General features: G+C 41.1%; 1 protein-coding gene across 1 annotated transcript in view; it reads left to right on the forward strand.

Annotated features, from left to right (window-relative positions):
- The window catches only part of THSD7A (thrombospondin type 1 domain containing 7A), a 489942-nt gene that overhangs the window by 295838 nt on the left and 176495 nt on the right, over positions 1–17609 (forward strand). Inside the window, exons 5-6 of the mRNA XM_074984678.1 lie at positions 8825–9073; positions 10658–10839. Coding sequence (XP_074840779.1) covers positions 8825–9073; positions 10658–10839 — 431 coding nt within the window. The remainder of the gene's footprint in view (positions 1–8824; positions 9074–10657; positions 10840–17609) is intronic.

Raw genomic sequence — 17609 nt, forward strand, 5'->3', positions numbered from 1 at the left:
TTAGAAGACATCCTGGGGTAAAGTCACATTTCTTTTGGTTTTCCTTTCTAGATTGTCCAGATGTCCTAATTTTTCAGGAACAACAGTGCTAAGTTTATTATTATTATTAATAATTTTATGTATTTATATGATTGTTGTGCCCCAGGACCTCCAGTCATAGATCAGGACCCACATGCTAGGCACTGTAGCAACACAAAACAAAAACACACATTTGAAAGGTAGCCCAAATGTCCTGGCCAGTCCTAAGTGTTCCAGTTTCATTAGAACTGGCTAGGCACCCTGTGAAGCCATTTTGTTAGTCTTTATTCCTGTTCTCATTTATTATTGGTGCTGGATCCTGTGGAGTGCAAAGAAAACTCCACTAAAAGATGTAAAATCTCAACCAACCTTTGTAACCTTGTACAACTAAACTTTTTGTGCTGTACTTCAAAGAGGTTAGTAAGTAACATGAAAGTCCCATCAGGTATTCATTTGTGTAGGTGCACAAAATGCTTTACATCAGTGTTTTAGCTTAATTGCTCCCCACCACCCCCAGACTTGTCCCTGAAATAGCCTTAATTCAGTGTCTGTAGTGTTACCCAGGGTAAGCACCAAGAGAATGTCTCAAAGACATTGCTGAGTTGGGGGTTACAATGCTCCATCCCTTCAAAAGGTGCAGTATAATTGCCCCATGTCACCTCCAGTGTTCAGCCAGCTCTATTGCTCATCATGTGCATCTGTGATACAACCAATATTCTCCCCATAGCTCCTAACACTATGGTCTATGGAGTGCTAGTAAGGCTGACTAAGGTATGGGGCTCACAGGGAGAACATTTTTTTTTCTCTCCTCTGGCCCTTACGTACAATCTAGGCTTTTGTGATAATGAATTTCAGAGGTGGATGATTACATGATTGAGTCAGTGTCTCCAGTAATTCAGATAGAATCAAATAGGCGGACTTAAGGCTGCTTTGATGATTTTAAAGTTATCTTGAATCCTTTTGATTTTTTAATAGCAATTAAACTCAGAACTTTCTGGCCAAATGGCTTCCAACCTTTTCAGCATCACGCCCCCGCTTTTGATTTTTGAGACACCCTTAGCCCCCCACACCTCTTCTTTACCATCATCCAACCCCCTACCTCTTCTTTACCATCATCTTTCCCTTTTAACAAAAAATTCAATTTGTAATGCAAAATAAACACAAAAGCTTGATGCAAAAATGTTACTTGAAATTAAAAATAAGCACAAATAGTTTTTCGTGGCCTCTTGCGGGTGCATGGTGCAGCCCTTGCTGGTCAGCAGCTGGAGCCCTGTGCCAGCTGCAAGCCCGCCTGAGCCCTGCGCTGCCAGAGCTGCCAACCCGAGCCCCTTGCCACCCACCTGTCAGCCCAAGCCCCATGCTGCCAGGGCCAGCTGCCCACCTGAACCCCATGATGCCAGGGCCGGCTGCCCAAGCCCCATAAGCCAGCCACCTGAGCTCTGCAAGCTGCGTAAGCTGCCTGCCCAAGCCCCTCCCCTCCCCTCCCCTCCCCTCCCCCAAAGCCAGGAACCACCAGCCTCCTGCACTTACCCCATCCTCACCCCCCTCATGTAAGCCAGGCACCCTCAGTCCCTCATATAACCCTATCCTCCTCCTCCTCCCTCTCCCTGCCCCCCCAACCAACACTCTCTGAACTTTGCAGGGGGCAGCTAGCTCCATGTGGATCTTTGCCAGCTCCCTGCGTCAGGTCGCCCACGTAAAATGGCAGGGGCAAAGAGCAGGAAGCAAAGGTCATCTCTTTCTTTGGGTGGGGGGGAATGATGGGGAGTGGGAGCTCGGTAACCTCCTGTCCCCCCTGGAATTTCTGCACGAGCCCCGGGGGCATACCCTCCAGTTTGGGAAATCGTGTTCTAGCCTTTGTGTGTGTTGAGAAAACAGTCTCTAACACGGTTTCATGTAAGATAAGGGATGGGTCATTTCAACCCCTATTCCACAGAGAGGTTACATTGATTTTCTTTTTCCTCAGAAAGCCGTATACCTGCATATACATAAGAGCATCCTTACTGGGTCAGACCAAAGGTCTATCCATCCCAGTATCCTGTCTGCTGACGGTGTCCAATATGTGTCCCAGCAGGTGGGAACTGAACAGGTAACGATCAAGCAGTCTCTCTCCTTCCATCCATCTCCAGCTTGTGACAAACAGAGGCTAAGGACACCATTCCTTACACATCTTGGCCAATAGGCATTAATGGACCTAACTTCCATGAATTTATCTAGCTCTTTTTTTAAACCCTATTGTAGCCCTAGCCTTCACAGCCTCCTTTGGCAAGGAGTTCCAAAGGTTGACTATGTGAGTAAGAACTTCCTTTTGTTTGTTTTAAACCTGCTGCCCATTAATTTCATTTGGTGTCCTCTAGTTCTGATATTATGGCAACCAGTAAATTAATTTTTCCTTGTTCACTTTCTCCACACCACTCATAATTGTATATACCTCTATCATATCCCTATTTGATGTGAAGGACGTACCTCATCCTTCACATCAAATGGCAAGACTTCATCACAAATGAGGACCTTTGGAACAGAGTGGGACAACTGACCAATTGACATTGAAATCAAGAGAAGAAAGTGGGGATGGCTAGGCCACACTCTCAGAAAACCATCATCCAGCATAGTCCATTAAGCTTTCACGTGAAACCTGTGAGGAAAATGCAAAAGAGGAAGACCTCAGACAACATGGAGAAGGTCTACTGAGATTGAAGGACAACAACTAGGGTGCTCCTGGAGTCAGCTAGAAGTTTTGCCCCAAGACAGCGTAAAGTGGAGGAGACTTGTAGATGACCTGTGCTCCACATGGAGTACAAGGGGTGAGTAGTAAGTAGTAGTATCATATTCCCCCTTAGTGTCCTCTTTTCTTAGATGAAAAGTCTTAGTCTCTTTAATCTCTCTTCATATGGGACCTATTCCAACCCCCTAATCATTTTAGTTGCTCTTTTCTGAACTTTTTCCTAGTGCCAATATAACTCTTTTGACATGACGAGACCACATCTGTCTGCAGTATTCAAGGTATAGGTGCACTGTGGTTTTATATAAGGGCAATAAGATGTTCTCCATCCTATTCTCTATTCGTTTACTCATGAATCCTAACATCCTGTTTGCTGTTTTGACTGCCACTGCATGCTGCGTTGATGTTTTTGGAGAACTATCCAGGATAACTCCAAGATCTCTTTCCTGATTATTTGTAGCTAAATTAGTCCCCATCATGCGGTACGTATAGATGAGGTTATTTTTTCCAGTGTGTATTACTTTACATTTATCCACATTAAATTTCATTTACCATTTCGTTGCCCAGTCACTCAGTTTGGTGAGATCTTTTTGAAATTCTTCACGGTCTGCTTTGGTCTTAACTATCTTGAGCAGTTTAGTATCATTTGCAAATTTTGGCACTTCTCAGCTTATCCCTTTCTCCAGATCGTTTATGAATAAGTTGAATAGGATTGGTCCTAGGACTGACCCTCAGGGAACGCCTCCAGTTACCACTCTCCATTCTGAAAATTTATCATTTATTCCTTCCCTCTGTTTCCTGCCTTTTGACCAGTTCTCAGTCCATGAAAGGATCTTCTCTCTTACCCTATAACAGCTTAACTTACATAAGCACCTTTGTTGAGGGACCTTGTCAAAACCTTTCTGGAAATCCAAGTACACTATAGCCATGTCTACATGTGCACGCTACTTCGAAGTAGCGGCACTAACTTTGAAATAGCGCCCGTCACGGCTACACGTGTCGGGTGCTATTTCGAAGTTAACATCGATGTTAGGCGGTGAGACGTCGAAGCCGCTAACCCCATGAGGGGATGGGAATAGCCGCCTACTTCGACGTTCAACATTCAATGTCGAAGTAGGGACCGTGTAGTTGTTGCGCGTCCCGCAACATCGAAATTGCGGGGTCCGCCATGGCGGCCATCAGCTGAGGGGTTGAGAGACGCTCTCTCTCCAGCCCCTGCGGGGCTCTATGGTCATCGTGTGCAGCAGCCCTTAGCCCAGGGCTTCTGGCTGCTGCTGCGGCAGCTGGGGATCCATGCTGCATGCACAGGGTCTGCAACCAGTTGTCGGCTCTGTGGATCTTGTGTTGTTTAGTGCAACTGTGTCTGGGAGGGGCCCTTTAAGGGAGCGGCTTGCTGTTGAGTCCACCCTGTGACCCTGTCTGCAGCTGTGCCTGGCACCCTTATTTCGATGTGTGCTACTTTGGCGTGTAGACATTCCCTCGCTGCGCCTATTTCGATGTGGTGCTGCGCAACGTCGAAGTTGAACATTGACGTTGCCAGCCCTGGAGGACGTGTAGACGTTATTCATCGAAATAGGCTATTTCGATGTCGCTACATCGAAATAAGCTACTTCGAAGTAGGCTTCACGTGTAGACGTAGCCTACATCTACTGGATCCCCCTTTTCCACGTTTGTTGACCCCTTCAAAGAATGCTAATAAATTAGTAAGACACGATTTCCCTTTACAGAAACTATGTTGACTTTCACCCAACAAATTATGTTCTCCTGTGTGTCTGACAGTTTTGCTCTTTACAATGGTTTCAACTAATTTGCCTGGTATCAATGCAGCCTACCTGTTCATGTTTCTCCACACCAAATCCCTTCCTTCCTGTGTGGAATTTTTGCTTCGACTCTGCCACTACGGAATCTATCTGCAGTCTGTTATTTCCTACAAAGCAGTAGTCCAATCCTGGCTAATAAAAGCTATGCCATGTGTACTGGACAAATTATAGACACGCTCACGTATGTGTTCCAAAAACTTAAAAGCAACGTTGTTGTAAGTCTTCATGGGAGCTCAGATCTGGAACTTTCAGTACCAATAACACAAGCCTGAACATGCTGAGATAAAAGAAACTCTTTTGAGCACTGAGTAGCAGGCTGTGTGGTTTTTCAGACCCCATATTAGAAGCAGATATAATTGCTCATAGCAGGCCTGTGTATTACATGTATAGCATTCTGAAAAAAAAATTACACATACACAATCACAAACACACACTTCTGTATGAGCCTGTATCTCTGTGTATATGTGCAATGTGTGCTATTTAAGTGTTTATGTTATATAAACATTTTTAAATATCTTCATGAAGTCCCTCAGGAACTTATGAAAGGAATATCTAATCAAATCTCTTGGAGGAGAAAAGTTTGAAGTTCTTATGTCAAATTGCTTTGGAGCTGTAAAAGAACCAAACAAAGTACTAGAAAAATCTCTGAAAAACAGAAGACAAATTCTGAATCTTCAGGGGTGGTATCTCCACATTCTCCAGGAAAACGGAGATTGGTAAAGATGCAACACATGAAATTTAACGTAATTAGTTTGTTTTCAATTAATTTGGGATGTGTCTGAATAGAAGGTGGAAAGCTGAAAAACAGGCTTTCAACTCAAATTTCAGACGGATCAGAGCTACGTCAGTCACTTGTGTTTTATATTGAGCCTATTTAAAGGAATACATGACTTTGGACGTGTAAATATGTTGCTCCATTAGCTCCTCATTTAGTCAGAGTCCAGTATTGAGACTTATAGTTCTTGAAATCCAGTATGTCTTTTTCTACTGCTTACAAAATGAAAGAAAAATCTTGATAGTGGCAATTTGCAATTAGCTGTAATAGTCTGTTTAATTTGCTGAAAGAAAAGCAAATATTGAAGCAAGATAGAGCAGTTAATTTGATTTTATCCTGCTTCTTTTACTAATTGTTAGTTTTCAGCAGCCTGCAAATGTTAAATATTTGTTTTACCAAAAAAAATCATACCAAGATTTATGCTGTCAAGTGTTATTTGTCAATAGTTTAAGTGAAGATCTAAATATTTAAATAAGAAAATCAGTTAGTGAGTCAGTTTGCTTTTAGTTCTTTCATCTAGCTAAATAACACCAGCTAATATAAAGCTCTCAGTGTTATCTGTTGGCTTACAGTTTTACTTGGAAGGTGCTAGTATAAAAATGAAGGAGTAATCTCTTTTATAGTAGCTATAAACATTGATCCTTTTATGTTCTTTTTAACCACTTGCTTGTCATTTAGCCCTGTTAGTCATGTTTGTTCTTTTGTCTATTAAAAAAAAAATCACACAATAGGAATATTAACATGATAGAATTACAGCTAAGCTATCTTCAGCTGTACTTCCATAGACATCAGTCTAGAGGTCATATTTGGACATTCACTTTCCCAAAGGGAAATGATTGTAAACATGGAGCTTCATATTTATGAAATGTCTTGTTCATGCAGTTTGTAGTCAAGGGGAAAGCTAGTTAAGGGCCATCTCCTGCCATGCACACATGTACAGAATTTTCAACATTATGAAAGCTTTGTGTGAAGGTCAATGTCAGGATGTGGCCTATTAAGACGGAAGAACAAATGATGACCCATGCTACTTGATTTTGGTAGGACACATGGTAAATTTACAACTACGTATTTTCAGGGATGTCACAGGACAGTCTGTTTTAGGGAGGTCTTTAGTAAACTAAGAAATTTCAGATGATTTTACAAAGTAGAAAAATACCTTTTAAAAATGCTCCTCTGCTGATGCTGAATATTCCCACTGCCTGCTCGGTAGGCATTCAGGTTGCATGTCAGGGCTCAGCTCAGTTTTCCCTTTTGCCTTATAGTTCACCCTTAATATATTTATATTTTTCTCACATATTTTTCTCTCTCTGTCTCTGTCTCTCAACTCTGTCCAGTATCCTACTTGAAATGGTAAATTCCCACAGTAGGATTCTGGACTCTGCCTCAGCCCCAGTGTGTTGCTATACAAGTGAACAAATGCTGAGAGCGCCCCAAAGCCTGATGGGATGGGTACTGCATAGGACAGAGACACTAGGACTATGCAGACCCCCTTGCCAGCTGGGTGTAGGAGTGTGCCATGGACAGAATGGGGACCTGAGGGAAGTACTTATAGCGTAGGCTACTCCAGGGATTCTTGGGTATTCTGGGCTGCAGGTCAGCTCACTGGCGACTTGATTGGGTTGAATGAAGAGAGGATGTATGAGGTAAAGCTATTTAGTGCTGCTCTCTCCTATGCCAAGATGGACACCAGCAACATCTGATTATTGTATACTGCTCCAGGAGCTATACCAGCTCCTGAAGAAGCCAATAGTAACCATGTAAAAAGGTTATTTACAGCCATCTTTGTTGGTCTTCCACTTATGGAGATTCAGAACTGAATCCTAGCCTTATGGATTAGGTATATCTTTTGTTCTCCTCCATTATTAAGTTTTATTCTGCTACTGATTAGCACCAAAGCTGCTATGTAGTTAAACAGTCATTCTGTGCATGAACTCATTACAAACTAGGCTCCTAATTAAAATCTCCCCTGATCAAACATGGCTGAAGGGTATATTTGTTTGTCTGCTCTTTTATGCATAATTTCCACCCTAATATTAGTTGCAAGAAAAGTGCCAAACAGTGTCACTAGGGAGCTCAGAAGGGGATTGCTAGTCTAATATCTTTCATCCAAAAGAATGGAGAAACTCTGTGTGTAAGAACCCACATGAAATACGGCTGTTGTTCAGTCATTAAAAAGTGTTTCCATACAGAATTAATACATATGTACCCGCTGTGAGGAAAAAAGAAAGTGCTGTACCCCATCTGACCAGTCCATATAGTTCAGTGCCTGATACTTCAAAGGAATGTGCATGAAATCTCGTAATATTCCATTAGAGAATAATCTTTCCCCCTGGAAGCTTTTCATATTTCCCTATCAGTTAGTAAGGTAGTTTTCTTTTATGCTGAAGGAGAAGCACAGTCATATAAAATCTGTTCATCCCTAATCTACCCATCATAAATGTTTTCAGTTCTTTTAAAAAAATCATGTTAAGATCTTGATCTCAGTTGATACCACTTCTTTTTTTTCCCCCCTGTATCTATTGCTAAATAAAATACTCAGTCGTTAACACAGTATTCCTAGGAAGGGTATGCCAGTGACTTACATAATGACAGTGATATTTTCAGTATTTTAAAAACACCGAAACACATATTTGCTTTTTTCACTGCTGCCAATTGCTTACATGCAAAAGCACTGAATGAATTTATAACTATATTTTAAGGTACGTGATGAATTGCAACTGAGGAGGAGCCAGCACTGTCTGATCAACCGTTTTCACATTGTGAGCATCTCTGATGCTGATAACTCCATTTTTTCAAAGAAAGAAATATGCAACTAAAAACAAACAAACAAACCAAATAAAGTGATTAGCAAACTAATTCATTTTCATTGATTGTGGAGACGTGTAGGCAAAGTTTAATGTTTGAGCCCAGTATTTTTTTTAAAAAATTGTTGCATCCCCACTCCCCTAAAAAGCAGTGTGCTATGCAGTATTTGATTGGCCATATCCAGCAGCAGTTATTGACAGCATTCTTATTTGGACAGTTAAGCTAAGTTCAGGCTGCACCCAACACGTAAAATAAGTTACTCAATTTGCACTATGTAAATTGCATATCCTATTCCGAGTTAATTTCGAAATAGTCTATTTCAGGATTTGGTGCCATCATTTCAATATACTGCACTATTTCAAGGTATCCCTTGGTATGCCAAAATAGAACGCCTGTTATTTTCAAAAATATTTTGAAATAATGGGTGCATTTCATAGATGCAGAGTAGCTATTTCCAGATACCTTGGTATCCTAAAATAGCTCTGCAGTGTAGACATAGCCTTAAATCTTTGTATGAGTGAGGGCTTGCAAGATATGACCTAACTCAGCCTCAAAATAATCCACAGTTTTCAGGAAAAAAAATTCTAAGTGTACTCTTTGTTCAGTTCAGGGAATAGCATATTCATACAGAGATTCATAACAGCTTGTGAACAGGTGGCTAATATCTTACTGCTCTTTTTACAGCTTTTGCCAACAAGACACGCTGCCAATTACCTTCCAGTCCTGTGTGATCAGTAAAGACTGCCAAGTGTCAGAGTGGTCTGAGTGGAGCCCATGTTCCAAAACATGTTTTGATATGACCTCCCCTAAAGGAAATCGTACAAGAACACGGACCATTAAGCAGTTTCCTGTTGGCAATGGAAGTGAATGCCCAGAACTAGAGGAAACAGAACAGTGTAGCTCTCAAGGAGATGGTGTGGCACCGTGTATTACGTAAGTGTTAATGTATACCCCACCTCACCAGAATGAACATTTTACTTCCTGTGGGAGAGTGCGGGACATTGATAGTGATTTGATTAACAGTGCAAGTAAATTGAAAGAATAATTAAGGTGTGATTTATCTGTATGCATATTCAGCAACCCCACTAACATTTCTATGTTGTTTAAGTTGTATGGAATCTACTTCCTGCTCTAAATACAGAGAAATAACATACGTGACTTTGTAAATGCTGACTTTTTAAATGTGAACAATTGTGTGCACACTAATACAGTTTATGTACAACTTGGAACAAGCTTTAAGCGCATAGTAAGTGTACTTGATTCAGTAGTGATTTTTCCAACGGAGCCATTCTGCTAAAATCCATCATTGTTGGTTTGAAGAATAGGGGACACGCTTAACTTCCCAAGTGTCTTACATAGTAAGAAGCTGACGTGTATTCTTCAAGCAGTCAAATTCCTATCTGAGTCCATTTGGACTTCAGGCTGATTAAAGAAGGCAAGACTGAGCCTTAAACCAGAAGGAGGAAAGGCTAACAATGATAGTAAATAAATTAGCTCTGTTTAAAATGTAGGAAATTTTGACAGCAAGTACTTTAGATTCATCATTAGCATCTAATTGAGTTTAGCAGTAACAATTATGCTTTTTCTTTATCTTCCTGAAAAGAACTGTTGGGGAAATGGCATATGATGTTATGCCATTTTTCATCTGCACATTTTGACCATGGAACATCATTTTCCTTGAAGAGGAGAAATATCACCATTCTACATCTCTGGCAGCATCAGGAAATGATTCCCTTGATACCTGCCTAAAATACTTGTGGGGGAGAGAATCCTGTTGCATTTCTTTCAATTCATAACTCTGGCTGGAGTTTTAACTTGGAGGCACAGATCTTCTTTCCTATGCATTCACTAATTAGAAAGTTCACAGCTTCTCATCATTCATCAGTACTCTGCAGGGGGAGATGCAGTACTGCAAAGAAGCTATTTTACTCTTGTTCATGAAAAAGGCACCCACTGAAATCATTTTTCTGAAAAAAAAGTATAAAAAAGTAAAATTATAGTTTTGCCTTGATATGCATGAGAAATTTTCGTGCTTCTTCTCAGAAGTAAATTGTATGCTTTTCCTTATTTTTTTTTTTCTATTTTCCTGGTCTTTTGTTTCTCAGCATTCCCATTTCTTTTATTTTTATTCTGTGTTCTGTTGTTCCAGCTGTCTAGTTATAAACAAGTGCCACAAATCATAAACCAATTGTTTGGCAGATTTTAGCACAAAACTCGATTTCTTTCCATGCAACATTATTTTTCTTCCTTTTGGTAAAATAATAAGTTCCTTTGACTAAACTTAAATCAAGATTTTCCAAAATCTAACCCTTCCAAAAGCAAAATAATGAGAACATAGGCAAATGAATGTAGAATGCCAAATCTTATGCATATCTGTAAAACAAAGGTTTTTGGGGTACCGATTCTTCTAGATAACGAGTCAGAAATATTAGGGCACTTAACCTCATATAATCAGATATTAACTTATGTGGCTTCATGTGTTTCAAATTTACCCGATTTGCAATTACTTTGATTCAGGTATGGCTGGAGAACTACAGAATGGACAGAATGTCGTGTTGACCCTTTACTTAGCCAACAGGACAAAAGACGAGGGAATCAGACTGCTCTCTGTGGAGGTGGAATTCAAACCCGTGAGGTGTACTGTGTGCAAGCTAATGAAAATCTCCTCTCCTACTTAAATACCCTCAAGGAAAAAGAAGGTAAATTTCATTCACTTGCAATTGAATTAGTGTGAAAACCGAACACTTCAGCATGCTGGCGCCTTTCGACCTCCATTGTCTTCTGTCACAAGTGTCTTATTTCATTATAGGTTACGATGATGTATTTTTTAAAATGTAATTGAAGTGGAAATATTTAATTCCAGGAGGGATTGCTTCATTCTTTATTCTGCAAATGTCCACACCTTACTCTGAGCTAGCTAGCTTTTCACAAGACATCCTGCAAAATGTTAGTCTTAACTGAAGGACGGTCTTGTGGTAAGAAAGATACAAGACTTGGAGTCAGGAGCTCTGGTTGCTGGTCCCAGTTCTGCCAGACATTTTCTGTGTGACCTGATGCAAATCATTTTAATCTCTCTGTGCTTGCATATATTGCACCTAAAAAAAGAAAAAAAGTAAATGCATGCGTAAAATCAACATGGAAATATGTATGTGAAGGGTCTATATGGCTCACAAAGAGCACTAAACTTGTTTTTTTTCTTGAAACCAAGCAAAATACATCAGTTTGACTGACTTCCAGGTAGAGTTCTTGTTTTTGTGCAAAACTCCTAACTTATTATCATACTTGTGTGGGTTTGCAGTACCAGAACTGAAACAGGAAAAATGTATCTATATGAAGAGATGCTCTCCAAACTAAACACACTACTTGACTGCTTTTTTGTTTTTTAAACACACCAAGTTTCTCATAATTGCAGCCTCTACATTTCCATAGGAAAGAGAAGAGAAAGCTTATCCCCTAGTCTTCTTTCACTTACGTCTATGAGCTTCATCCAGTGATTCTTGATTTACACCAGTGTAAGTGGGTGAAGAATCAGGCCCCTTATCTCTTTCAAAGTAGTTATTTTACTAGCAGATACTTAACTTAATAAGGGTATAAAAGATACAAGAATATACTGGAGATGAAATTGGGAGGATGACCTTCTGGTTAAGGAGTGTGGAATAAGATTTCAGAAATTTGGATTCAGTACCCGATTTTGCCGCAGACTTCATGTGTGACTTTTGGAAAAAAGATCCCATCTGTGGAATGTGGGTAATAAAAATTATACGCTTGATAGGAAACACAAAAATAATTTTCCGAGTTCAGCTATAAAGAAGACCTATATTTCCATATTCACAAATATCTTCCATCCCCAAGTCCTGCCCTTTTCTGCTATTGCCCTGTCCTTACATCCAATCCCCTGGCCTTGGAGCGGGAGGAACCTGGCCTCAGGAGGCTCTGGAGGGGTGGTGGCAGCTGTCAGTTCCACCCACCAAGGGATGGGGGAGTTACCTGATGCTGAGGACCAGGTGGTGCAGGCTGCAGGAGTCACTTCTACCACTGCACACACTATGTGGTCATCAGCAGCCTGCTCCTCCATGTTGCACCATGCCACACCGCCCTCCTGGCCCTGCTGTGCCTTGCTTCTCTGCAGTGGAGGGACTACTGCCCAGCACTACCGAATAGTGCAGTGCATCAGGCTGAGAGGGTGGTGTGGCATGGAGCAGGCTGCTGCTCCCGCCTCCCATGTGGTGAGTGCAGGGCAGGAGGGGAAGCAACCACTGCTGCCTCCACGAGGTTCTGCCCCAGGTAACCCCTGTGGCCTGGGAGGAAAGCAGAAGAGGGAGGCAGGATGGAGCTTGCCACACACCCTGGCCTGCCTTGGGATGGTCATGCCCACCTCCCACCCCCGATTTTCTCTATTTATAGTGGTCTCAGGAGCGTATCCTCCACAAATGGCAAAGGTTTTCTGTATTATTATTATTAAGCATTTTTGCAGAGCAAAACCTCAGTAAGTAATTTGCATTAGCAGACATTATTCCACAGCAGCAAAAGTACCTGGAAAGGAATGACTTACCCATTAGTAATTTAGTACCAGAGAGGAAGCCGTGCTAGTCTATACACTATCAAAACAAAAAGTAGTCAAGTAGCACTTTAAAGACTAGCAAAATACCACGAAAGCTCACGTAATAAACTATTTTGCTAGTCTTTAAAGTGCTACTTGACTGCTTTTTGTTTTTTATTAGTAATTTAGAAATCCTTTAAGACAGTAAATTATACTAAGTGCATTTAGCCCACAATTTTCATGGAATATATTTTTATACATTATGAAGCTCTGTGCAACAAATTTACATTACCATAAAGAAATACAGCCATACACTTTAGGAAAAGGGACATCCTTGACTTGGGCATGAATAGCTAAGTATTGAGAACAGAGGTGGTCACATTGCATCCTACAGAGTTCTCTAGCATAGGCCATCTTTAATGTGTCCCTGCAGTTTGTGGAGACTTCCAGTCCCAGCATCCACATCAGTATTGAGACGGAGCATTGTGTACTGAGATGTCTACGTAACGTTGGTTTCACCTGCATGTTTATAGGGGAAGCAGTCTTCAGTCTGCTTCATTTAATACAAATTAGTTGGAGACCCAGGACTCTTGGCAATTTTCCTATGGGGCCATGCTTAGAGGCCGCTGCCTTAGAAGTAAAGAGTGACAAACTCTAAGCTAAGGAGAGCCAACAATAAAATCAGCAACAGTGTACAGTTCAGAGTGGTTATCAGCATTTGGGTGAGCTGTGAAGTTTTGCTGGCTGAGGCTGGTGTGAAATCTGTTCTTATCGTAATGTGACAGGAATATGCAGAGCCCATCAGGAGGTAATCTCTGTAGGCCCCAAATAGCTGTTTAAAATGTAACTAGTCTTGGGATGCATAAACATGAGAACACTTTTCAAGAGCTCAAGCTAGGGGTGAAGTGGGTTTAGTTTTAAAAGCTCTGAGGATGTTTCCATATTAGAAGACAGATTTTAAATAGTTGGGGTTTTATAAAGCAGGTTCTGTGTACCCTTACAACAGCAATTTAAAGGATGTGATTCAACCCAGGCAATGATTCAAGAACAGGAGGGGGAAATCCCACCAACCCGCAGGGGGGAACTACTTACAATGTAGCCCTGTGTTCCTAAACAGCTAAGTCTGTCTCAGTAAGGCTGAGTTGGAAAATTCCATCCTCACATACTCATAGTGGTGTTTCCCTGTTATTTCAGAAAGTCAGTCACAGAGCACGTCGAAGGCTAGCGCTGCACCACTTCTATCCATCACTTTTGAAATAACAGGTAGGTAATTAAGGCCTTCTACCTGACATATCAATCAGAAGTGTGCAAAGAGGGACTGTCCCCTTTGGAAGAGCTATGCTGGCTACATAGATAAAAAGTCTCTCTGTCTTGTTCTCTCTAAAATAGTTTGTTTCTGTATCTGTAGGCTCTCACTCATAATGCTCAAGATGATAAAAAATATGAGTGCAAAATACTTGCACATCTAGTATCAGATCTATAATGCAAACAGGTACCACAGACTCAAGCCAAGCCTTTATCAGTGTTTTAAGGGGCTGGAGCACAAGACCTATGAGGATAGGCTGAGGGATTTGGGCTTGTTTAGTTTACAGAAGAGAAGACTTAGGGGTGATTTAATAGCAGCCTTCAACTTCATGAAGGGAAGCAATAAAGAGGAGGGTGAGAAACTGTTCTCAGTGTTGGCAGATGGCAGAACAAGGAGTAATGGTCTGAAGTTGAAGAGGGAAAGGTATAGGTTAGATATTAGGAAAAACTTCTTCACCAGGAGGGTGGTGAAGCATTGGAATGCGTTGCCTAGAGAGGTGGTGGATTCTCCATCCCTCGAGGTATTTAAATCCCAGCTGGACAAGGTCCTGGCTGGGATGACTTAGTGGGGGTTGATCCTGCTTGAAGCAGGGGGCTGGGCTAGATGACCTCCTGAGGTCCCTTCCAGCCTGGTGATCCTGTGATTCTGTTTTGAAATGTTCTGATAAAAATATCTTTCACTTCTAGTTCCCATCCAGGCCCTAAAATGCTGTGACTCTCTTTGCTCTTCCAAAATATCCACTTTCATTTGCTATTTTGCTGATTCAGAATATTTGTATAATTCAAGTAAGAATTTGAACTTTGTATGTTTATGTAAACCCAAACTCATAGCCGTAGGGTTTATTTTACTGTAAGTAAGGTTTAGAAATTTACTATCTTCATTTCAGAAATTACAAATTTATGAATTGATCAGGAGCATCACATGTAGTAGTTACCACAGGGAACTGTAAATTAAGGCTTACGAGTTTTTCTTGTGCCATTCACTTGCTGTGTACGTTAGGCAATCACCAGCCTCTCCATGCTTCCCTTTACCCACCTGTAAGATAAGTATAGTTGTGTACCTAACCACTGACCTGAAAGCGACTTCTTACATGCATGCATATATACAGGTGTGTACCTGTTTGCAGGATCAGAGTCTGAAGTGATAGCTTTACAGTTTGGCAATAAATTTTAGCACATACATTATAGAAAATGAATTAGGAAATGTGCACTGTTATCTTTCTTCAATTTTGTTAGTTTGGCTTATTTAATAATACTTGCTTCCTCTACGCTTGTGAAAGTAGAGAAACTAGTGTCTTGGAAAAAATGGTGTGCTCTTATTGGGGCACGGATATACAGATGTTCTTCCTGGCACTATTTGCAGGAGCAGCCCAAACAATGCAGTAAATTACCTCTTCCCCAGTACCACTCTGCCTGTAATCCCATTTGGGGTCACACTGATCAAATGAGATTCTCTGCCAGAGACAGAGCTGGTTCACATTCTTGGTGAAAGTAGCCCATGGTTTAACACAAGAAGTGAGACTGTTTTTCTGGTGATAACGTTTAAAATGTAGTGACTGTAGAATCCACATACTCATAGGCTTGTATTGTGGTGTATGAACTTCTCCAGTGAATTATGTGTCCCGTAAAGAGCTCAGGAGAAGGCTACAGCTAATTATTTTCCAGGCACTTCCTAGCAGGCAATATTCTTTGCGACTCCGCACACTGAGTTAGCAGCCCAGAAGTGAGCACAGAAAAGCACTTTTTCTTGATTTTTTTATCTCACTTTTGGGGAAAGGGGAACGTCTAGATTTTTAGAAAACATTAAAGAAAATGATAGTGGTCCTTTATGTATGTTTTTGTGAGGATTTTTTGTTTGTTTAATTTCCGAACCTGAACTTTAAAGTCATTCCAAATCTGAACCTAATTTCCTGGTTTGGCAGGGGGAAAGTGAGAGCTTGCTAGCAAAACACATTCTGTTTTTGTTTTTTAATTAATGTGCATCCAAAATTTGAGTAAAATATCTGAAAACCACACAGAGCCCACTTGAGTCAATATTATTGATTCAGACACCGATGACAGGCAAGAAAAAAACAAGCACCCTCATTCATAACCTCTGCCACAAAAACATAAAAAGAAAATATGAAAGGGCAGCAATGAAATGTATTTTGACTGTGAATTTCTGTATCCAGTAGTTTCTTTCAGGTCATCTCAAGTCAAACAATAAGGTCAGGTTCTGATCTCATTTACACTGGTGTAAGTCTTGAGTAAAGCCACTGAAGTTAGCTACTTAGCTAGTAAAATGGTCTGGAAGTTTTCTGAGGGAAAAGTGAGGCATGTAAAAGAGATTACACTGTGCAAGAGAAGGGTATAGTAACAGTTTTTTGGTTCAGTTTTTACTTTTTGAGACTTTCTACTAGCAGTTGATTTTTCAGCTAGCTGTCTCTGATGAAACTTTAGCAGAACCTTACCTAGGGTTTCGGGTGCATTAGCTGCGTGTGAGGAATTGGTGGAATTATTGGGGAAACAATGGATGAGAAATCCCCCTTTTTTACACACAAAGATGCACAGTGCTGTGTTCTGCCATTTGCTGTGTGCTCTACACACGACATTTATTTGGGATGTATCAGAAGCTGGTGAAGCCCAGAGAAGTTTCTTGCAGATACTATTACTGTTGACTCATTTTTAGCTAAAACAGTGTTTTAGGGATGAACATTAGGAAGCAATGCTGTGCAAAGAAGTACTTGTGCAATTTGCTGACACTTTTGAAAAATAGATGTAGGTTCAATCAAAATCCAATCTTTTGGATTTTTTTTTCATGAATCAAAAAGTAGGTGGGGTTTAAGTTAATGTAAAAACCAAAATATTTCAGTCAACCCAAAATGTAACATTTCGGCTACTGTTACACTAGCTGGTTTTGTTGACAAAACCAGTGGAATGTCCACACACACAATGCGTTTTGTCTACAGTTTGTTGGCAAAACTCAGCAGTATCGCTGGCAGCGTTCTGCCCCTCAGTCATGAGACATAATGCTGCTGTAGATAGATTCCATCAACAAAATAGCTGCAGGGGGTCAGGGGCATCTCCCACCAGACAGGGCATCCAGAACAATGGGCAACGCTGTCTGCTGTGCTTCAGGTGTCTGTTTTGTTGAGAAAGTGGCTGGGCAGCCCCACCGCTCTGTCGACAGAGCAGAGAGCTCTTTCAGTTGACTTTTGTGTGTGGCCTCACTCCGTCAACAGAAGTTTTGTCAGAAAATCTCGTCTGATAGTGCCTTCTGTTAACAGAGTGCCGCATTGTAACCATAGTCTTTTGGTTCCTTTGGCTTTAGTAAAAACAAAGGAAGTGACCGCTAAGTCATTCTGCCATTTCCCCTCCCCCACCAGTTATAACCTTTAGCCAAGTGATTTGGGCACTGCTCCAGTAAACATTTATAGAAAGTAAAACAGCTAAAACAGGAGAGTTTGACAGCAGCCCCCTGGCCCAAGAGTAGCCCTCAGCCTGTGGGTGAGGACTCACTTGGGAAGGCAAAAATACAGGATCAAGCTGAAGCTCCAAGAAGAAATCCGGACCCTGGGTCACCTTCAGGTCAGGTGAATGCCCCACTCTTGGCTATAAGAGAGGTAGCACTGCTGTCACCTCTTC

This window comes from Carettochelys insculpta, chromosome 2, assembly GCF_033958435.1.
Source record: "Carettochelys insculpta isolate YL-2023 chromosome 2, ASM3395843v1, whole genome shotgun sequence".
NCBI classification, from domain to species: domain Eukaryota; kingdom Metazoa; phylum Chordata; order Testudines; family Carettochelyidae; genus Carettochelys; species Carettochelys insculpta.